Raw genomic sequence first — 23388 nt, 5'->3', positions numbered from 1 at the left:
AACTTGCCCTAATAGTCAAATAAAACAATGAAGTACTCGACAGCGGAATCAAATGATTATCGAGGCAGTAGATAATCTTTGACGAAACTTTAGTCCTACGTGGGCCAAACACTGACGCTTCCGTGGGAATCTTCGCTTCTGTTCTTCCACTGCACCTCACCCTTGATTAGGAAAAAACTACTAAATACCACTATGTGACATTGTACCCACAGTCATTGCAAATGGCAGTCAGATGCAGAATGGTTTGCCCAGTAAATAACTTCAATTTGGGACCCTAAGTATTACTAGTTGTCATTTAACTCTTCTCGTTCTCCCATTGGTCAATCGGGTCTTCCTCATCTCCTCTCTGCTCTCCTTGTCGTTTCCCGGCGCGATGCGGCGGTCGTTTCCCCTGCTTCCCACTTCCGGCGTCCTCCTCCTCCTCCTTCTCTTCTCGCCGCTGCTTTTCCCTGCGAAGGGAGCTACCGACGCACAGGCCACCTACATCGTCCACGTGGCCCCTTCCCACAAGCTGGCCCCCTCCACCTTCCGCCACTGGTACGCCCGCACGCTGCGCTCACTCCCCGGCCGCCCCGCCTCCAGCCTCCTCTACGATTACTCCCATGCCATCTCCGGCTTCTCTGCCCGCCTCACTCCATCCCAGGCGGCCGCTCTCCGCCGCCTCCCCTCCGTCCTCGCTGTCCTCCCTGACCGCCCCTGCCAGCGACACACCACCCGATCCCCGGCCTTCCTCCGCCTCTCCTCCTCCTTCGGCCTCTGGCCCTTTTCCTCCTTCGCTTCCGACGTCGTCGTCGGCATCCTCGACACCGGCGTATACCCTGATTCCCGCGCCTCCTTCGTGGATGACTCCCTCCCCCCGCCCCCTTCCTCCTGGCGCGGCTCTTGTGAAGCAGGGAAAGGATTCAACACCTCCTTCTGCAATCGCAAGCTGATCGGCGCCCGGGTCTTCTACAAGGGCTATGAAGCGGCCCGCGGCCCCATCGATGAGACTCTGGAATCAAAATCGCCGCTCGACACCGAGGGTCACGGTTCCCACACCGCCTCTACGGCCGCGGGCTCTGCCGTTGACGAAGCCGGCTTCTACCAGTACGCCAGAGGAGAGGCCCGGGGCATGGCCACCAAGGCCCGTATCGCGGTTTACAAGATCTGCTGGAAAGACGGATGCTACAACTCGGACATACTCGCCGCCATGGACGCCGCCATCGCCGATGGAGTTGACGTCATCTCGCTTTCCGTCGGCGCCAGTTATCCTCCCGCCTTCTACCGCGATTCGATCGCCATTGGGGCGTTCGGCGCCATGCGTCACGGAGTGGTGGTCTCGTGCTCCGCTGGTAATTCCGGTCCCGGATCGCGCACCGCCGTCAACATCGCGCCGTGGATACTCACCGTGGGCGCATCTACCCTCGACCGACAGTTCCCGGCCGATGTGGTCCTCGGAGACGGAAGCACCTATGGCGGCCTCTCGCTTTACTCTGGAGATCCATTAGATTCGACCAATCTTCCTCTGGTGTATGCTGGCGATTCCGGTTCTCGCCTCTGTCTTCGGGGCTTCCTCTACCCCGAGAAGGTCGCCGGAAAAATCGTCCTTTGCGAGCGCGGTGCCAATGCGCGTGTCGAGAAAGGGCTTGCCGTGAAATTGGCTGGTGGCATCGGTTTGATCCTGGCCAACGATGCTGGGAGCGGAGAGGAACTTGTGGCGGATTCCCATCTTGTTCCAGCCACCATGGTCAGCCACGCTTCCGGTGAACAAATCAAATACTATATCAAATCGCAGGCTTCGCCTACCGCCACCATCCTCTTCCGCGGCACCGTCATCGGTGACTCGCCTGCGGCCCCCAAGGTGGCAGCTTTCTCGAGCAGAGGTCCCAACTACCGCGCGCCGGAGATCCTCAAGCCTGATGTCATCGCCCCCGGCGTCAATATCTTGGCTGCGTGGACTGGGAGTACCAGCCCAACCGACCTAGACATCGATCCACGGCGTGTGGAGTTTAACATAATCTCCGGCACATCCATGTCCTGCCCTCATGTAAGCGGAATCGCGGCCCTGCTCCGCGGAGCCTACCCGGAGTGGAGCCCGGCCGCCATCAAATCGGCCCTGATGACCACCGCCTACAACTCCGACAACGCCGGAGAAATCATTAAGGATCTGGCAACCGGTGCCGAGTCCACCCCATTCATCCGCGGTGCCGGCCACGTGGATCCCAACCGGGCGCTCGACCCCGGCCTCGTTTACGACCTCAACACCGGCGACTACCTCGCCTTCCTCTGCGCAATCCACTACACCCCGGAGCAGATCGCGGTGTTCACCAACGACGAGATCAGCGTCAACTGCTCCGACACCGCACTGGCCAGCCCCGGCGGCCTCAACTACCCTGCGTTCGCCGTCGTCTTCTCTTCTAACAGCGACGTCGTCACCTACAAAAGAGTAGTCCGCAACGTGGGAGCTTCTGCGGAGGCAGTGTACGAAGCAAACATCACCAGCCCGCCGGGGGTGGCCGTCACGGTGTCGCCGAGCAAGCTCGAGTTCGATGCCGTCGGGCAGAGCTTGTCTTACGAGATAAAAATCGAGTCTTTGGAGAGTGCGGCGGAGTATGGCGCTCAAGCCTTCGGCTCCCTCGCGTGGAGCGATGGAACTCACGAAGTGAGGAGTCCTATTGCCGTTACATGGAAGCAAAGTTTCGTCTCCTCCATTTGAGCCAGAAGATGGAATTGTGGAGGAGTTCAGGTTCAGCCATGAATCGATGCTTCAGGATGCGGAACTGGTCTGATTAGGTGATTCTGTCAATTAATTAGACATCACATCCGATTATCTATACTCGAACTCTGTAACTAGATCTACATGTTCTATTCTGTTCTATAGCTATGAAAATAATTTCCATGTACTTGTTGAATGTAGTTCTTGCATTTCGGATAGTCGCATCAAATGGTTTATAAGTAGAAAAGAACTACGTCTACTTGACTGAATATTGATATTTTACATCCATGATTCATTATGTGTTGCCGCCTAGAAATAATTGCTTATATTTGAGGGAGTGAGATTGATGTAAGTACATGTATATCGGTCCCTAAACATTTTGTTTGATGTGATTCTTTATCAAATGTAAGTAACTCGGATTTATAATGCACATTCTAACTTACGGATATATAAACACGCTCATTTGCTTATAAAAAAATAAAATCCAAAAAGAAATTACTAATTTTCGGAGCCATAAGACAACGGACGCGACGCGAGCATCACGTCACGCTCTTGAAGGCGCGGTTGGAGCGGATCCCCCGACCTCAACGGTCAATAACGACCTCCTCTGTTTCCAACGTCTCTTCGAAGCTGGGGACAGAGTGCGACCCGCGCGCGTAGTTGATGCCAACCTCAACCCACCAAAAAATTCCCCTAAAATAGAAAAACAATCCACGGAATGAGTCAATTTTCGATCTTTCCAAAGCTCCCATCCAACCTGCATCACCCGCGACCGAAATCCAATCCATGATGCTAAACGTGCACGCAGAGCAGCACGAAGTCCGGCCGTCCATGGAGATCTTCCGCTTCCAATCGGTCAGCAGAGACGAGCGCCGGTGGCTGAACCACGAACTTCAGGCGAAGGTAGAGGAGTTGGAGAGCTTTTATGCGTCTTACAAGCTAAGCACAGCGCGAAGAAGAAACCAAACAGAGGATTTTGGTGAATCGGCGAAGTTCGACAGAGACTTGCTGCTGAAGATGGCGGACGATTTGGAGCGAAACTTGAAGCTGAGCCAGTCGGAGGTCTCGAAAGGCAGGGCCTATGAAGATTATGCTGCGAGGCGTGGCGCGAAGCTACGGGAGGAAGAGGTGGGGTGGAAGGCGAGTCAGAGGAGGAAGGAGTTGGTGGCTATGGAGAACAGGTTCGAGGAGAGATGGGTGGAGTTGAAGACAAAAGGAAGAGAGGGTTCAAGAGTAGAAAACAAGAAGGTATTTTGAGGAGTTGTTTTTTCTTTTAAAAAAAATCTGTAAGATTTGATCCATGGCAATGAATTGTTTTAGCAGGAAGCAATTGATGATTCCCTCAAGAACCATAACCTTGATTCCTCAACCTCAGCAAGAAGTCCTCCTAAATCCTCTTCCAAGAACATAAATCTTGATTCACCAACGGCCTCGCTGCAATCTCTTCCAAGCTTTCCCTGCCTCAGTAAAGAAAACATGAAGCCATATGCGAGATCTAACACGGCTACTAATTCTACTCCTTCACAAACAAGCAAGAGCGCGGCTAATCTCGATGAACTGAAGCAAAGAATGGAGCATAGCAAGTCGAGCACAGTCCTGGAGGTTCGAAGTTCTATAGATAAGCCAAGTGAGTTAGAAAATGTTAGTGAGATCGCGGAGGATATGATGAATCAACAAGTATTTATTACTGAAAATGATGGGCTTGAAAGGCAAATCGCCGAGGAAGAGGCATTCGTTTCTCACATTGAGTTGGATGGCGAAGAACCAAGACCAAGCGAAGAGTCAGGAACTTGTGATTTCAGCTCGGAAAAGACTGAGATCTCCCGACACGAAGAGGAAGCAGATGGTGAATTGGTGGATGCTTCCAAGTTGAATTCTTCTTTGGATAGTGAGAGGGAATCATCCAACCCAGAAGTACAAAATGCAGGTGAGGCTGCGGATGCTGCAAGGGCGAGGAAGAAGTGGGTAATTGCTGAAAAAACTACCCTTGCAACTGGTAATTCCTTCAATAAGTTGTTAAAGGATTTTGTGAAACAATTCAAGAAGCTCATAAAGTTAGGGAGGAAAGGCAAAAACACACACAATGCAGTTAGTGTTGCACTGAAGTTGTCGTCAGAGCATCTGAAGAAATCGAGAAACGATTACTCGGTTCCTGATCGTATTGTCGGCCTACACAATGGCAAGATCTTCCCCAGAAAAGGTTTGCTTTTGCTCCTAGAGTCTCTGGATTCTGATATTATCATCATGGAAGAGATGTTTTAATTATTACTTCAATACATTGCACTACGTCGCCTGCAGATATAAAGTCGACGAAGGCTGATCAACTGGAAAGATTTCCGAAATGCAAGTTCATCCACGGGTTGATGAAGGCCAAAAGAGAACCAATTTGCGGTATCTCATCTCTCTAATGCATCATTCATTTCAGAATTTTTACACCACGTTTTGTGTTTCTGTTTCTGCCATTTCAAGGTAGAAGCCAATCAAGGCTCAACGATAAAACTGAGAGCTCAGCTCCACCCAGTAGGTAGGGTTCTTTAAATTTTAGATTGCAAGAAATTTATGATTTGGTAGATTCATAAAGAAAAAGATGCATAGCATGGAAGTTTTCGTGTCCACATTTTATATGATACTCTTTAGTGGTTTGGCAAAAACATAATGATTCAAGCCATATGTCTGCTGGCATGATTCTACCATACAAGAAAAGGTCACACAACCAAATAGCATTTTATTGATTGCCACTAGAGGATAATAGAATCTATTTTTGGTTACAAGCAATGGCTACAAGGAATCCAATAGATGGATTAGGGTTTCATGTGGCTATAAATAGAAATGAGGAAACTTAGTACATCTAATAGATTTGTGGCATGCTCGCTATCATTTGATTTGTTGTTGTGGTGGTGTAACTTTCAAATGCTGCTGGAACTATAGAGATACTTGCCTGCAAGAGAGAAGCATGTTTCCTTCTGTTTCTTGAACTCGTTAAATCGCTTGAAGAAGTAGCCGAGATAATCAAAATCGATTGGGGATACCTTTGCCTGCTTGCCAGAGAATTAGGAAACTTTTGTTTAGAGGACCCAACTGAAACAAGATTCTTCCTTTGATCATCAGATCAAAAAGCACCATACCTGGATAACACCCCACAGAGCCCAATAAATGTGAGATGCAAGTCTAAAGGTATTTGTTTCGACAAAAAGGGCTTCGAGATCTTTGATGGGTACCTGGGAGCATAAAGAATTTCTATCAACATAAAATCCTGACAGAGACCAAATCTTATTTTGTATATTGGTCTAACTATATTACTTCAATCTAGATTCTAGACCATGAAACGCAATGGAATCAGCAAACATGCTGCTCAATGCTGAGGGAAATACAAGTCTAGGATTTACATACCTCATATGGTTTGTCAGAGTCTAGATAATTCCTGAAGAAGTGATACTGTGTATACTTATCCGGATATCTACATTAAAAGCATCATTTTCCACATCAATATTAGTTTAAAATCAAGAGATCCAATATATTGTTTACAGAAAGGGAACCTACAAGTTGAAGTCACATTCAAGGCCTGCAAACTCATTAAAGTGGTTTGCAATGTCGTAGCCTCTATAATTGTATGATCCATACTCAAAATCAATGAAGTATAGTATCCCTAGAATATCAAGGGATAGGACACAGAAAGGTTAGTATTTCACCAGAAAATTAAAGTCATTATCATGATCAAGAGGGAGGCATAAGGAGAAACTAAGATTCACCTTGTTTGTCATTGAACATCAAATTCCCAGACAGCAAATCATTGTGGGAAAAGACAACTGGGGCTATGAAACGGTCTGTCATATTCTGTTAGAAAACATCAAGAGCTAAGGATATGATTCTCTTCAATACTCAAGAATCAATAATAACATCATTAGGTCAGTGAATATCATATATTACTACTACTCAGTGGTCATTGTTTGACCAATCTCTCTCTCTATATATATTGCTGCCAGAAGCAGTAGATAGACATATAACATATTCGCAAGACAATTACCTTGACTTCATCGATTGCAGCACGGATCTCATTGAATGATATTGATTCATACGTGGCTTGCTTCTCATTGTTGTCAAATTTTAGTGTCTCCGCTGCAGTGTCATATATTTATTCAGATTGATCTTGAAGTAAACATTGTTGTCCCAAGAATAAAAAAAGCAGAAGATGCCAATACAACAACAGCAGCAGCAGCAGCAGCAACAACAACAACCAAGTCTAGGTGGGGAGAAGATGCCAATAGAATAGCTAGAAAAATATTTTTCAAGTTTGAACAACAAAGAAACCAGGATAAAATAGGAAGAGTAAGTTTTGCAACCTTCATTAAGAAACTTGAATATGTCATTCCACAATTGTGGTTCTCTAGATCCCGGTATCGCCACCTGATGGAAGCCACGAAGTTGTCTAGCTATCTTCTCAGCTATTTTAGGATTTTTCATGTCTGAAACCAAATAACTAAGTTAGCTTATGTACACAGGACAAACAACATGCAAAAGGACGAAAAACTTAGAAGTTTCAATGGCGCAAAACATTAAAAGAGCACAAACATTGCAGACAGGTGCAAGCAATCATTGAACTTTCCTCATAAAGCTACTTACCACTTCAAAGAACATCGAAGATGCAAGTATTGGACTGCTGTTACTTCAACTGGATACCAATAAAAATCTTGACCAAAATTGAAGTCTTAACATGTTCTTCTATTTTCTTGTTTTCTTTCCCCTTCTTGATGGTCAGTTTTATTTAATTCATTCTACCACCAATTACAAAACATATGCAGCCTCCATACAACTCTAAATAATTGTGACATAAGTTCTATTGTTCTAGTTGAATACTACTAAAATTGTTCAACTTAGGTTGTGAAGCTTAAGGACAGTCTGCAAAAAGGTCCTCATCTATGATCGAGAGATAGATTGCCTGTTTAATCATCAAATAAGTCACCAAGATCTAATAATTAATGATCATCATGCTAACCTGATGGTGAAAGTGTTCGAGCATCAATGAAAGATTGAACCATGCCATTCTGAAACCATCCTAGTAATTTTGCACCAAATCCGGCAGCCGAGATATGTGGTAGGGCCTAAACATGAGTTGCCCAAAGGTAAGCACATGCATCTAATGAATAATAACTACTAAAGTTTCACTACAGATGATAATAAAAAATTATGAAGTTTTCTTGAATTAATTTTTGATAGAAGGAAGAACAGAGGGTACAGTTATCACTTTTTCCTTAATCACCCGTGTTAATTCAGGTGCCGAAAGCCCTAACCTTAGCGTGAAAGAATGGAATCCATATGGAAATGTGGTCTAGTCATTGGATTCTTTGAACCACCCTACTAATAAACAAGACAGCCTTCCGAAGCTATGTTCAGTTGAGCAATCCATCAGCAGTCTGTTTTTATTTATTTTTACCGAACCAAGCTTCCAACCAAACTGGAGTACCATCATCAAAATTGTCCATTAAGCCAATCTAATCCAGTATTTTTAGACATTTATGTAAGCCATTCATAATGGTAAGGCATGTGCAAGGCAAAACATAATAAAATAGAACACAGGAATTTATTTAGAAGAAGAAATTCATTCACCTAGAAAGTTTTGGTTACTAGTAAAGTAGTGATGTTCACAGCCAATAAGTTGTTGGATAGAGTATAGAACCCACCTGAAACTCTCGCTTGCGGTCAATCACTAAATCCGTATTGGGGCCATACAACCTAACAATCACAGTATCAATCTTGACAGTATCCTCTCTTACAGAAACCTTCAGCACTACAGGAATTGCAAGGGTTAAAATGCCAAATGAGTAACTATAATAGATGCAGATCTGATAAGTCGCCCAAAGGCACACAAATTTTAAGCAATGACAAGATCACATAATGATATGAACACGTTATTGAGGAACTAATTGAGTTGCTTTGGATATTACAAAATAATACAATATTTGGAGTTTCGAACATGCTCTTTAAGTCACCTTAATTCGGTGTAAATTTGCTCCAGCACAGTTATTAAACAGTTGAAAAAGATAGATAGGGAATAAAAGAGAAGGCAAAAAGTTCTTTGAGCAGTGCTTACAAAGATTTGTGATGCCACCAGAAACTGTCTCTATCGAGAAAACAGATTCATCAAGAGGTGACCACTTCTTAAACAAAGCCTTGCACAAATATCTACGAAGAGAAGGACAATGAAAAACCTGTCATTCAAGGCTAAGGCAATCAAAACACGTTCATTGTAGGTCATTTCCAGAACTCAAAAGTTTTGAATCAGAAAACAAATATTTAGGTAATAAGATTGATAATTTTTAAAGATGGCACTGGAGGCAATTACGACACCAAAAAAAGGATAAAAGATAAAAAGACAAAGAGACAAACAATAATAAAAACAAACAAACCCCAAATCCTAACTATTTAGGTTCACCTAAATGAATTTTATCACGTTACTAAACTCTATATCAATAGTGTTTATAGTTTATACCAAGTCTGCGTGGCCTATCCTCAAACCAAATCCAGGTAAAAAGAAACAATATTTATGAAATCTTTGTCTGCCAGTTTTCTTGGCTTAGTATAATCGTACATCCTCATCTGAGTTTGAGACCAATATTAGTGAGATAAATAGCAAATCACCAGTCACCATTAACAAAGGGAAAAAAGGGAAAAAAATAATAAACGAACAGAATGAATGGAAACATATACAAGCTTACTTGCAAAGGCACATGCTTGTGTCATTGAGACATTAGTTTCTCTCGTTGATCCGTTGTGCTCTTAAGACGAATTAGGAATTACAAGAAATAATTTGAAGATCCAATACTTGCAATGAAAAATTCTGAATCTGTGATTAGATTTTCTAAGATATCATCATAAATATTATCAATATGGAAGTCTCCTTAGTTTACCTAACAGTTAAACTAACTACCCTTGTGCCCAGATAGAATAGGCGAGTATCTCCCAGAAAACTCTTACGGCCACTACTTTTTGACATCACTCTTACGGCCACACTTCTCGAACAACTTGAATTAAACACAACATCGCCGAGTCGCAATAGACAAGGTGCATACTATTTATCTTGTTTATCTACCAACAAGATCGATAACCGTCGAGAAATAAAAAATGTACACATTCAGCGATTCGACCGAGGATCGGAAACTAATAGGGAAATGAAGTGCAATGAAAAAAAAGAAGCTACTTTTGCATAGCATTTCTTTTCCTTGAAAAGTGGGCTGGGTGATAAGATTAAGAAAAAGAAAGTTGTTGCATGAGAATATTGACAAACGGAGATCAGAGAAAACTTTAGCCGATAATAAGTTCAATCGAGATGGTCAAACAACTACCTTCCTTGGGCAATTCATTGGACTCAAAAATTAAGAAACCAAAACCGAGGCAAAACGACAACCTTACGAGCAAGAAAGCTAACGCCTTTGTTCGCCCTAAAATCTAAATACATTTTAAAAAAAAAATCAAGAGGAATGGACCCAAAGATCGAAGAATCAGTTACAAAACAAAAAATCGGTGAGGGGAGTCGAGCTGACATTATATGGGGCCGCATTTGGTGGAGCGGGAGGGAGATGTCGATGGTGACAGGGGAGAACGGGATCAGGTGGTCAGCTTCCGGTTGCTTCCGCTCGTCCTTCTCCTGCTCTGAGGATTCTTCTATGGCCGATAGCGCGCCGCCATTCTTGAGCTCCGTTGCTCCCATCTCTTCTCGTGGTGGTTCTCACTCCATCCCGATCGACTGGCTTGTCTTAAAACGAGGAGGCACGAGACAGAAAAGGCGAGAAGAAGACACCGAGGGGCCTTCCCCTTATTTGGATTGGCTGATAGAGATGAAACAGGAAAACAAAATCAAATTAAGAGAAAACATATAGTAATCATTTTAGTTTTTTTTTTCAAAAAAAGGAAAACTTTTTAGTGAAATATATTTTTTCCTTCGTATGCTTTCATCTGATTCTAGAAGTATTAATAATAACCATTAGATTCTTCTTCTTCAGGATTTCCTGTTCTCGCTGAAATACATACAGCATTCACACAGGCTGAACCAGCCAATATTAGGTGACCACGTTTACTAACATAATGTATCCTGTTTGATCCCGACAGCGAATGGTCGGTTTCGTGACCCAAAATATCATTGTCTAGATTTCTTGTAAGATAATTAACATTAGATTCTGCTAAACGTGCCATTAATTCAACTGACAACCACATCGTTGGATTCGTTGTAAGATTTTGTCCATAATAAAAATAGCATTAGAATCGGCAAGGCACGCTATAGGCTTCTTTCACGAAAGTGCCTTTAAAATTAGATCTGATAATAAGAAAATATTTAATTATGACGGAGACCATATTTTAATAATAAATATAAATATTAGGTTAGTAATTCATTAATTTTAAAAATAACCCTAAATATTATGGTAGATTCTCTAAATTTTATAATAAAAAAGAGTAATTATTGTTATACATTTACAAAGTCAACAAAGATGTGCGCACCAAATCCCACTTGTTTGAAAACGTTGCCCCCTTTAAAATTATTATAATTATACGTTTAAAACATATGTTAAAGATTTTATTGGCCTTATATTCGTCGAGGACAATCTTTAATTCTCAAGTTGCTCCATTTTCACGACTCGTGATTAAATTATGAAAATTTCTTTCCTAAAAATCTGATAACTTAATTTTTTTAATACATTGAATCATGTATTTTATTATTATCCTCATCACCACATTTGCCGACTACTAAACAGTCAAAGTAATCGGTTGAAAATTAATTAAAACATTGACTTTATCAGTTTAACTCTAAAACCGAACGTTTCTGACATGCACATTGATTGATGGGTCTGTGCCCGGCCACGTCACTCGGCCCACCAACTCTGACCCTGCCGAAGTCGTTGTTCCACGGCAGCAAGTCTCGGGCCGCATGGCCCGCATAGCTGGCCCAATACACTACTCTGTTAAGAAATTAAGAAAATTTTATTGTTCGTGCCTCAGGACTTATCCGATGAACGAAACAGAAAGTCAACTGACTTTAGAATTAGTTGAGTTAGAGGATCAGACATCTCGATTAAACATATAAGTTTCTCGATTCTCGTAAAGGATGTTGTTGTATAGTGCCTATTGCGAGTTGTTTACTTGTCTAATTTGCAAAATTTTCCATAACAATTTTTTTATATTTAAAATATAATATATTATTTTTTATTTTCATAAATAAATGTCTTAAAGGGTGAGATGTTTTTTTCTCTAATTCGTCCAGAGACTAAATGGCCATGTGTACGATTTTCGGTTGGTTCGGTTGAACCGTCCAAAGGTACTCTGTGGGTGTCAAGTCAAAATAACTCATCGTCCAAAGAAAAAGGAGTCTATATTTCTCGCGCGAGAGATTATGACCCGATCGTTTACTCTCGCGTTTAGTGGACGTAATAAGGCTAACCCACGCTTGATGTTGCTGGTACGTTTTGGATCGGTCGGGAAAGTTCGGACGAGGACGTCGAAAAAGCACGACCGAGGGGCCCGCTGAAGATATGGACGGAGGGGATGAATCCTCGTGTGAACCAATGGTTTCGATCTCATTAACTTCGTTGATTCATTTGACCGCTTGGATTTCACGCCAATGGTCTTCGTGTGTCCACGACCCGTGCTTCCTCCTTCCGTCGCCGCGAGGGCCAAATCTGAAAATCCCCTCCATCTCCGTGACCAAATCTCCAGTATCTTCGGCGAAGAATCGATTCCCTTCGGTCGTTCGTGAGGTTTCGCATTTTTGTACCGCAGCCTGTGGTTTGTTCCCGCAGATTGCCTGCGGACCTGCTGGGGTTTTTCAAGTTTCGATTGCTTCTCGTGAGGTTTAGCTTTTGCCAATTTGGGCGTTTGGATCGTTTGAAGGTAGCTTATTTTGTTGTATTTAGCATGAAATTAATGCGCTTGCGTATTGAGCTGCTTCTTTTGTCACCTATTGTCGACGAGATTGCTCGAGCGGGTTGTATTTCTCGTTAGATCTTTGATTCATGCTGCTATTTTATTTATTTAATTTTTTTTGCCTCATCAACATATATATATATATATATATATATATATATATATATATATATATATATATATACACGAAAAATCTTCGTTACATGCTGGTTAGAATAGTTTTGTGAAGGCTAAAGTTTTACTTAAGATAACTTCTGATGGACGCCTAAGCATTGTTTGATCTCTTTTTTTTTTTTTTTTTGGTAGCTGATCGATGAATCTACATGATTACTGACGATTTCGAAATAGTTTGGTTTACAGAAGTGCAATAATCTTTGGTGTTCGTTCAAGTTCGTGGTTGAGGTACCAAGATCCTCTGTTCGTTCACCTTCTGTCTAATGGGATGGGGAAACATCTTGAAGCGGCGGATGAAAGTATTCACTTTAGCATTGGTGATATACTTGGACTACAAGGTGTGCTTAGCCAAACAACTATCTTGTGTGATTAATTGTTGTTTGTTCACTTGTTCAGAAGAGAGGTTAGTGAGGTTTTGTAATACTGCAGGGCATGCAGAAGCGAGTTAAATGGTTTAGCAAAGTCAAAACAGACTCTATATGGGAAAAAACTCATGAAAGAAATGCTAGACGTGTTCTTAATTTGATGATTGAGCTGGAAGGTTTGTGGGTAAAACTTGGTCAATATTTATCTACCCGAGCAGATGTTCTTCCAGAGGCGTATATACGCCTTCTCAAAAAGTTGCAGGACTCTCTTCCTCCTCGGCAATTAAAAGAGGTAACTTGTACAATTTGAATGTTTCGTTAATGCATTCATACCTATAGGGCATTGAGCTACGAAGATAGTTAAGGTGTAGTTAGGAGATGTTGATGGCTTGATGCATAATGGTCATGCTTACATGGAAACTAAAAAGAGCCTAGAAAATTTCGCATTGAATAAAACTGTTGCTTTCTTATAGTCGACGTGTGTAGCTGCGGGTACTAAATTCCATGATTCTGAAAAGTTTGTTATCATCTAGGTCTGCCAAACTGTAGAGCGGGAGCTTGGAAAATCTATGAATGACATTTTCTCTCAGTTCATTGAAGCACCACTTGCTACTGCATCAGTAAGTCACATGACCAAATATAGAAGTATTGATCCTAAAAATTTTGTGCTTGTAACTATGCGCGTCATCTCTTCTAGTCTTGGTTGAGAGGATATGTGCAATTTACTTTTTTTTGTTAATTATTTATTAAAAAAATCCTAAGTATTGAATTGCAGATAGCGCAAGTTCATCGTGCAACTCTGAGAAATGGGCAGGAGGTGGTTGTCAAAGTTCAACATAGGGGCATCAAGGAGGTCATATTAGAGGTTTGCAGTTTTCCTCTCGACACAACTAAATTTGAGGTCATCCTGCCATTAAGTTATCAGCACTTGTCTTCAGGACCTAAAGAACGCGAAATCTATAATCGATTGGATAGCATGGGCAGAGCCACAATACGACTTCAACCCTATGATAGATGAATGGTGTAAGGAGGCACCTAAAGAACTTGATTTCAATCACGAAGCAGGTTAGTCTGTCGTGATTGCTATCTTGAAATTGATTTTACCCTAATACTCTGAAGGGTGATCTTTTATACATGGATTGTTGACAATCATATTTCTTTTTCTATGTAGAGAACACTAGAAGAGTTTCAGAAAACTTACGAGTCAAAAGTGAGGATGTAGGTTTAAAATATGCTAATAAAGTTGATGTGCTGATCCCTGATGTTATTCAGGTGGAATAGTTTTTTTTTCTTTCTTTTTGCCTCATCATCTATCTTTTCAGGGGCAATTCTTTTACTAGTTTAGCATTTATTTCATGAATAGTTTTCAAATTCCTACTAGCAGTCAACAGAGAAGGTCCTTATTTTACAATATATGGATGGTATCCGCTTGAATGATGTCCAATCACTTGATGCACTGGGTGTGGACAAACAGAAGCTTGTTGAAGAAATTACACGTGCATATGCTCATCAAATATATGTTGACGGTTTTTTCAATGGCGATCCTCATCCAGGTACACTTGCTTGTTGCAATTTTTGTTCTATCCTTTTTCCTAAGAACCGTGAAGTAGGAATGAAAGCCAAGCTGTGTAGTAGGTATATCTACCAGTTCGATTTGTACCTACTAGTAATCTGTGTATCGAAATGTTTAAATATGTCCCATACTTTAGGAAATACTGGACTTTGCTAGTCTGGGAGAACACAAAAATTTTACAACATGCAGGCAATGGTGGTTTAGAGGCAAAAAAACTCATTCTGGTTTTGGCTATGGAATAGGCAACAGGTAAATGAGGATCCTACTTCATTTTAAACACACCTCGCCCATTGCTCCAAAATCGACAATGAGGGCCAATGATTAATGTTACTTCCCATCTTTATATTTAATATTCATAAAGTTCCATATGGAAATTATAACTAGGAAAGGATTTTTATTTTATTGTCTACCTCAAAATGGATACTTATTTTGTTTCTTATGTTTAATTTTTATTTTGTTTCTTACCTTTAAATTAAAGGAACCTGAATCATTGATTGTATAATTCATTGGGGACCATATTTGCAGGAAATTTTCTTGTTAGCAGAGAACCTCCACATCGTCCTATTTTACTTGATTTTGGTCTTACCAAGTCAATTTCAAGCTCTATGAAACAAGCACTAGCAAAAATGTTTTTGGCATGTGCTGAGGTATGTCATGTAACTTCTAGTTCAGATTACTAGCATCTAGATTGTAGTTATTTGCTTCATTTGTAATGATTTGCATTAGTCAGTTAGGCTGATGTGGTTGAACTTTTTTGCTCACTAACAAAGTAAGCTTGTCAAAGTATTTCTTACAACTGGTGGTTGGTTCAGGATGTAGAAACATAAAAGGTAAAAAAATCAAACTAACTGTAGCTGAAAATTTTCATTATGTTGCTCCATACTCTTAAGGTTGTATATGGTACATATCAAGGTTCAAAATCTCAAGCCACAATATTGTTTTGGTATTGTGTTAGTATTTTGTCATAGGGTGCCAGTGGAGAGTTAGAGAGCCGGTGCAGAATTAGAGAGGAAATAGGTATGATTAAGGAAATGAAAAAGAAGATAACAAAATTGTTTAGCTAAATTTGTACTTTTTGTCCCATTTGAAAAAGTAAAGTTTGATATTGTATTATACAAACACAAATTATAAAAAACTAACATATTATTTCAGTTCATTTTGATATGTTTTTGTAGCATTTCAAAGGGTGTCAAATGTGTGATTATGATATAATACTCATCAACATGATTGATCACAATGATGCAGGATTGTGTCGAGCAATATTTGATCATTTTGCTTAACATAGTATGAGATTTGAGACCACATGAATAGAACGGAATTAGAATGGTTTGTTCCATGTATCATTCTATTCCAATGTTTGGATGAACAATTTGAGGTGGGATGTTCTATAATAAAGAATGACTCAATCCACTCAATCCATTATATACTTTAAGAGCGGAAACACTTCCTTCCGCAACTACCAAATATAGTATTTAAGTTGGTTGGTAGTGTGGATGGATTAAATCAGGTAGACTAGTTGAATTGAAAAATGTCAGTTGGCTAGATGGGTCACCCAAGCCGGGGAGTAGGAGAGATGGCCAAGCCAATCAGGCCAGTTGGTCCTATTGATGGGCGTGTCGATCAAGTTGGATGGATTGGTTAGAGTAATCAATCGAGATGGGCCAATTGTGATGGATAGACTATAGACTTGGCGAGTTAGTCTACCTGATCGAGCTAGATGAATCAATTGAAACGATCAAGTGAATTTGTCAGGTTGGTGATCTCAAGTGGGCCAAGCTGATTGAACAAGCTAGTTAAACGGTTGGAGATAGGTTGAGTCAAGCAAGTTAGTTGAGCTAATTGGTTAGATAGACAAGGTGAATTAAATGTATCGAGTGGACTAACCAAGTGAAGCACAGTGCGGATCAACCAAAGAGGTGCATTAGTTGTCCCCTTGGGGTGGTGCGGTGGTTGAGACATGGGGTGTTGCCATATGTGGTCTTGGGGTCGAAACTCGGCGCGTCCGAGCATGCCTTCCCCCATGCCTTGACCACTTGCACTAATGGCTAGTAGCTACCCATGATTTACCTCCTCCGTGTTGACCTAGGGAAGGGTTGGCGGGGTGCTGGGGCGAGCGAATCACCTTTTGCCACAAAAGAGGTGCATTAGATGAATGAAGTAGGTTGGCATTTTGAAAGAAACTAAGTCAAATTGATCAGAAGAATTACACGAACAGAAGAGTTAAATATAAAATAAAGCATTCCACTATTTATACTATTATATTATGACAACCAAATAAAGGAATGAAATGAATCATTCTCCTTTTCATTTCATTCTATTTTATTCCTAATAGATTCTGATTCTATTCCATTCCATACCTTATCTAGTGATATTTTTATAATTTTGTCCAGGTTGTTTTAAACTACAAGAATTCTCTGCTCCACTTGAATATTTTCTTAACTAACCCAAATCTATATAAAAAAAGCTAAAACCTAAACCTCCATAACTTCCTTTTCCTTCTTCATTGCTGCTTTCGTCTTAATTGGTTAGCACTCTTGTCGCATCTCTGCCTCCTCTGCCTCATAGAAGTTTCCTAAGTGATCAAAGTACAACCAGTGGAAATTGAGAGATAATTAGTTAATTATGCCACAACTGTGACTGTCCATGCACCATTACTTTCTTCTCCAATTTTCTCTGTCAGAATACCTTCTTCTTGCACATCTTAATGCATCAATGAATGCCCTACCACAATCACCTTGATTGGAATAACAACAGTGTAATTGGATTCTTTATACCAACCCTCGTTGACCTTAAGGGCCATAGAATATAATTACATGGGCAAGTAAAAAAATTTCTTAGCGTAAAACTTAATCATCATGAGCGCAAAGCATGTAGTGATGGATAAATTGCTTCCTCTTTGTCTAATTCTGTTTCTTAATCCAGCTAGCAAACTATATACATTGCCCAAACATAATTTTGGGCTTTGGTTGAGTGCACTTAGCTACCTTATAGTTCATTTAGCAGGCAATTTCTGCTAAAATGGCAGAGACTTCACTCACAGACAGGAAGCATTTATTAATGTCATTCATCCCATCTATGGAGAAAGCTTATAAAAAATGAAGTAGATATTTTGTGATTAAATAAATCCATCTGCTTCCATAACTTAGGTTTCTTTAGCAGGATAGCTTCATGTATGTATGGATTTTGTGCTATTGCTTCTGAAGGTTCTATCCAATGCAAAATTCAATGGAAAATTCAGCTTGTAACCTTTTAGGCTATTGAATTTTTTAGCAGTAAGCATATAAGATGCTAGGATAATATAAGCAAATGTGCATATGGCACAATTGTTGTACTTCAAGAAAGTAGAATTTTTATTGGTTATCCTTTAGGACATTCTTTTTAGAGTATGAACACATTTTATGCAGGGGGATCATGTGGCTCTGCTGGCAGCCTTCTCTGAAATGGGGCTTAAGCTGCGTGTTGACATGCCAGAGCAGGCCATGAACATTGCAACAGTGTTTTTTCGTACTTCCACACCAGCTAGCGAGGCACTTGTAAGTATGACTGTTGTCTTTTCTTACATTCTTCCCTTTTTTCTATTTTGGAAGTGTCAGTTAGACTCATTATTGTGGTTTACATTATCTTGTACATTCTTTCCATCTAGGACAACATAAAAACTTTGGCTGAACAAAGGGAGAAGAACATGAAGGTTCTTCAAGAAAAAATGAAAATGAATAAAAAGGAAGTTCAGCACTTTAACCCTGTAAGTGCTAGAAACTGTTCTCGGTACTTTGTAAATGTTCTTTTCAATTTGTCCTATGATGTTCTGCTGGCATTATTGTATATCCTCCTAGGGGTCATCAACTCATTAAATATATTATACAGCTTAGATGTAAATAATTGGTATAAATATATTATTATATTTAGACAATTGTGAAAACTTACTCAGTCATATTGTGAAAAATTAAGATGTTCACATTGTCCCAGGTTGATGCTTTCCCAGGAGATGCAGTCATATTTACGAGGGTAGTAAATCTTCTTCGAGGTTTGTTTGCACATAGCTCTTTAATATTTATATGTAAATGTGTTGATATCATGCTATAAAGAGGTAGTATTTCACTTTCTCAGGGCTTTCATCTACACTTGATGTACGTGTCATTTATTTTGACATCATGAGACCATTTGCTGAGTTGACACTACTAGGGTGAATATTTTGGTTGCAACTTTTTATATGCCAATCTTCTTTTTGTTGACATTTTCAAACATTTGAATCATTGTGCTAATATTTTAATTCCCAATTTTATGTGTTATTCGTGTGCATTAGAAACATCAACATTGGACCAACAAAAAATAACCAATGGATATATGATTCACCGATTCAGTCTAATGTGGAGGCCAAGTTGAGGCAGTTGTTGATTGAGCTTGGAAACGAGAAAATACTCGGAATACAAGTAAGTTTATTATATTTATTTTTTTGGCACATTGGCAAGCTCTTTTATTATTTGAGTGGTATATTTCAAATTCTTTAGACAGTTTATGTGGTTAAATTCATATAATGCTTTTGATTTTTGGTCTGAAAACTCATTTCAATAGTTTAAACGCTCGGTTACTCTTTATGTTTTGGTTCTTTATGTTAGTGTGAAGGTTTAGACTATCTTAGTACTGTGTTTGGCAAAAACTAAAGATGTATAATACGGATGGTGAGATTGTAAGTTTATATCTAAAAATTCTTCTTGAGAAATAAACAATTGGATAAGTCTTATAGGGAGGAATTTGATGCATATCATAATTCTCATGGAACAAGTTCCAATAAAATGGTAGTTGTTGGAAAGATGTTCCTCTTTTGGCAGTTGATCTGCTTACTTGAGACTTTTCTTCTTTCATATTTTTGTTTGGTTTATTGAGTGTTGTTTCGTACATCTTTAGGTTTGTGCATACAAAGATGGAAAGGTTATAATAGATACCGCTGCAGGCGTGCTTGGGAGATATGATCCCCGCCCTGTTCAACCAGACACCTTGTTTCCAGTTTTCTCAGTAACCAAAGGAATCACTGCTGGGATGGTGCATTGGCTTGTTGATAAGGGGTATGACATTATTAAATATTTTCTGAATTGAAGGTCAATATATGTAGTTTCACAACCTTTTACTGTGCATAGATGGAGATGGTGATACTTTAATGAGCTTTGGTGGTGATGGTTGCAATGCTTATTGTTGAATTTCAATGAAGCTAGAGACTGTACTGCATATTCTTACAAGGATTATTTGAGATTTAGTACCAACTAATAACTTCATATCTTTCACAATGAGTAGTTGTGTAGCTATTGACTCCTGCGATTTCAAGACTAGATTATTCATTTTGCATTTTTGCGAACCAAGTTGCATGGTGTTGTCATTAACTATGGTTGACAAACTAAAAGTATTCATGAACTAGGAAAATCTTCTGGTACATGTTAATCTCTTTCTCTTTTAGCATCATGCTTGAACTTTTTTTTTGCAGGATGCTTGGTGGAAATTGGAATAATTTTAGTTATCTTGTAGGATAATTTTATGTTAAAGTCAATCAAACTCATAGGGGGCATGCTTGTTCCAACTTGGTAGTACCATATTTTAGTTCAGCAATGTGGATATCACTGGACAATGACATCGTAGATGATTTTATCTAATACTTTATTCACATGAATTCAATGTATGTAGAAATCTCTGCATTCCTCTTGCAAGGCAATTGAGTGATAAGTACATTTAGAATCATGCAAATTCTTTGTTAAGTGTGAGAAATTACTTACTAATAATAATGAAAGGAATTTGCAAAGTATTTCTGTTTCTAGATATCTAATTCTACAGTCATGAATGCTCTAATAGATGTGAATCTTTTTTCCCAGAAAACTCAAGCTCACTGAAACCATAGCAAATATCTGGCCAGAGTTTAGCGGCGGCAATAAGGATATAATAAAGGTAAAGAAGGATCATGTGATTCACCAAGATTTTTTTTTTCTTTGAACTAAGACATGGGTTTCACCATGCATTATATTGTTCTTTCTTCAGGTTCATCATGTTCTTAACCACTCATCCGGCTTGCACAATACTATGTCGGATGTTATTAGGAGCAACCCTTTGCTAATATGCGACTGGGAGGAGTCTCTTCACCATATTGCTAGGTCAGTTCCTGAGACAGAACCTGGTTCCCAGCAACTATACCACTACTTGTCTTTTGGATGGCTTTGTGGTGGTGTGATAGAGGTATCCTACTTTTTTTTTGTCTTTTCTGTGGCGTGCTATTTATTAGTTTACTAGCATCTGGCATTTTAGTTCTAACCCTTTAATATTACACAAATAAGCAAATAGTTGGAGGTTGAATAGTGCCTTCCAGCATAGAAGTTAGATTGTATTCTAGGGCATGGAAAATATTATTGTAATGAAAGAAGATAAGTTGCACTATACTAGCACAAGCTATTTGAAGTTTTTATGCTTGATATTGTTTAATTGGAAATGCTTTTAAATTCTTTTTCTTTTGTGTATTTGAATATCTAAATACTTCGTTTCATTTAAATAGCATGCATCTGGAAAGAAGTTTCAAGAAATTCTGGAAGATGCTATAATCCATCCTCTCAATATCGAAGGCGAATTATATATTGGTATTCCTCCTGGTACGTGCAATCTCTACTTTTCTAGCCCAAGTAGTTAAGGTCACAAATTCTGACCTTGATATGATGATAGGTGGATATTGACATTCTTTAATGGAAATTGTGATTAAGCATGTGTACTTTATGATTCCCTGCTTGGATACAATGGTAGATATTACAATGAGGAATTGAGACTATCAAACATTTGAAAACAAGCACTACATAAAATGGATTCCGGTTACATTTTTAATTAAACAATTGACGAACATAATCTGCTAGTTTGAACTAGAAAGGCAGCACCCATTAATTCATTTAACATCCTGTTTTCAAATTAAATGGATCTCTCTTTACACTATCTCAGTTTGCCTCGTTTTTTTATAATCGGCAGTAGCCTACCAGTCACATAATACATTACTTGGGTGGTATAATATGTTCACAAATTTTACTACATCCCTAGCGTATGAATGGATATGCTATCTTAGATTTGGGTATGATAAAAGCTTCAACTGTATTGAGAATACCTTTAAGCTTTGATAATGATTTCTAAATTCCATATAGGACCTATGTGAAGAAGTTTTGAATAATTTCAGCTGTAGTTGTTGGAATTTCAAATCAATCAAGGAAAAAGGATTTGAAGCACTGCTGTATTTTCTATCTTGTCTTCAATCTATATTTTCTGATTTATAAGATATATCTGATATCATTTATCATCTATAAACTTTCCATTTTCCAATGCATTAAGACATCTACTGCAGTTTTCTGAATTTGTATTGAAATGCACACTGTTCTTGAGGCTTAATCTCATCTTGAGGAAATTAGACATTAAAGTCAAACAATAGTTGTAATGAAAGTCATACAATCTTATTTTTATTAATACTTTTCCTCCTAATTATTATTCCAATATCCTCTGTGGTGGGTTCAAATCTATCACCATAATAAAATACATATTCTGAGACTACCCATTCTCTGTATATTACTATATTTGTTTTTCTTTTGGCCCAGCTTTCTTTTATAGTAATTTCCTTGTTTTGATTTCTTTCTAGGTGTGGAATCTCGGCTTGCCACATTAACCCTTGACAAAGAAGAGCTCCAAAATCTCCTTGAGATCAGAGGTAGGCCAGAAATGCCATCCAGCTTACAGCAGGCTAATTTCGCCGAGATTGCATCCAACCTTCCCGTGCTCTTCAACACATTAAACATCCGCCGAGCTATAATTCCTGCTGCTAATGGCCACTGTTCTGCTCGTGCCTTGGCTCGCTACTATGCTTCCCTTGCTACAGGTGGATCCATGCCTCCCCCTCATTCATCTGTTTCGAAGCCTCTCCTTGGAAGTCATGTCCACGTCCCTACATTTCCTTCAGTCAAACCACCTAAGAAAAAATGGAAAATCAAGGAGACTGTCAGCGCATATGCACAGAACAAGCGTTTGCTAAGTTCAAATACAAACGGGGACAGTTCAGATACTGCTAAGCATGATGGTTATAGCCTTGTAGCTAACTCCGAAGATGGAGACTCCAAAAATGTTTCCCGAATATTTAACAACCCCAAGATCCATGACGCTTTCATGGGCTTGAGCGAGTACGCTGACTTGGTTGTTCCCACTGGTAAATTCGGCCTTGGATTTCGGAATTTCAATACCGCAACTGGTAACCTGACGAGTTTTGGGCACTCTGGAGTTGGTGGGTCTACTGGATTCTGCGACATTGAGCATAATTTTTCCATTGCAATCACAGTGAACAAAATGTCCCTAGGCGGTGTCACAAGAAGTATAGTTCAGTTAGTTTGTTCTGAGCTGAACATTCCCCTGCCAGAAGATTTTTCAAGGTTTGGGGAGAAAGGACCTGACATGCAACTTAATCTGGCCCAGTAGCCGATCTCAGACACGAATAATATCCCCCTCTGAAAGGTATTCTTATACATATAATATTAACTCTTCATAGAGCAGCAATACATATAGGGCCAATATGAATGAATTGTCTTTTTATTTGTTGAAACTGTAATGCACATACTTGATTTGTGGATGCAAAAATTTGATACAACTCGTCATTCTCAGTAAGTTCGAAAGCATCGAGT

The 23388-nt window shown here is 39.8% G+C and overlaps 4 protein-coding genes across 7 annotated transcripts; 3 read left to right on the top strand and 1 right to left on the bottom strand.

Moving 5' to 3' along the window:
- The first annotated feature begins 304 nt into the window (after window positions 1-304).
- On the top strand, window positions 305-2882 carry LOC122012680 (subtilisin-like protease SBT1.4). The gene has a single exon (XM_042569292.1). The coding sequence runs from the start codon at window positions 374-376 to the stop codon at window positions 2693-2695; it is 2322 nt and encodes a 773-aa protein (XP_042425226.1). The 5' UTR covers window positions 305-373; the 3' UTR covers window positions 2696-2882.
- Window positions 2883-3396: 514 nt separating this feature from the next.
- On the top strand, window positions 3397-5305 carry LOC122012678. The gene is made up of 3 exons (XM_042569289.1): window positions 3397-3943; window positions 4019-4895; window positions 4994-5305. The coding sequence occupies exons 1-3, from the start codon at window positions 3482-3484 to the stop codon at window positions 5101-5103; spliced, it is 1449 nt and encodes a 482-aa protein (XP_042425223.1). The 5' UTR covers window positions 3397-3481; the 3' UTR covers window positions 5104-5305.
- Window positions 5306-5400: 95 nt separating this feature from the next.
- On the bottom strand, window positions 5401-10515 carry LOC122012679 (probable ethanolamine kinase). Of its 2 annotated transcripts, none has more exons than XM_042569290.1 (11): window positions 10234-10515; window positions 8784-8875; window positions 8374-8480; window positions 7689-7794; window positions 7036-7158; window positions 6720-6811; window positions 6445-6529; window positions 6236-6341; window positions 6086-6152; window positions 5821-5913; window positions 5401-5730 (listed from the first exon to the last, which is right to left on the bottom strand). In XM_042569290.1, exons 1-11 carry the CDS (start codon window positions 10398-10400, stop codon window positions 5602-5604), a joined length of 1167 nt encoding a protein of 388 aa, XP_042425224.1. In that variant the 5' UTR covers window positions 10401-10515; the 3' UTR covers window positions 5401-5601. The 2 variants fall into 2 exon arrangements, with proteins under 2 accessions (XP_042425224.1, XP_042425225.1); XM_042569291.1 differs by lacking the exon at window positions 10234-10515 and adding an exon at window positions 9409-10203.
- A 1780-nt stretch (window positions 10516-12295) lies between these two features.
- On the top strand, window positions 12296-23371 carry LOC122012676. 3 transcript variants are annotated; one of them, XM_042569286.1, is made up of 19 exons: window positions 12296-12571; window positions 12965-13116; window positions 13208-13435; window positions 13677-13763; window positions 13919-14008; window positions 14082-14208; window positions 14315-14415; window positions 14528-14696; window positions 15242-15363; window positions 18121-18249; window positions 18360-18458; window positions 18683-18740; window positions 18824-18899; window positions 19020-19146; window positions 19622-19779; window positions 20575-20647; window positions 20738-20932; window positions 21246-21339; window positions 22359-23371. In XM_042569286.1, exons 2-19 carry the CDS (start codon window positions 13042-13044, stop codon window positions 23183-23185), a joined length of 2835 nt encoding a protein of 944 aa, XP_042425220.1. In that variant the 5' UTR covers window positions 12296-12571; window positions 12965-13041; the 3' UTR covers window positions 23186-23371. The 3 variants fall into 3 exon arrangements, with proteins under 3 accessions (XP_042425220.1, XP_042425221.1, XP_042425222.1); XM_042569287.1 differs by having other exon boundaries at window positions 12953-13116; XM_042569288.1 differs by having other exon boundaries at window positions 12911-13116.
- The last annotated feature ends 17 nt before the right edge of the window (window positions 23372-23388 follow it).

Source organism: Zingiber officinale, chromosome 8A (assembly GCF_018446385.1).
Source record: "Zingiber officinale cultivar Zhangliang chromosome 8A, Zo_v1.1, whole genome shotgun sequence".
NCBI classification, from domain to species: Eukaryota; Viridiplantae; Streptophyta; class Magnoliopsida; order Zingiberales; family Zingiberaceae; genus Zingiber; species Zingiber officinale.
This window is presented reverse-complemented; position numbering and strand designations above follow the sequence as displayed.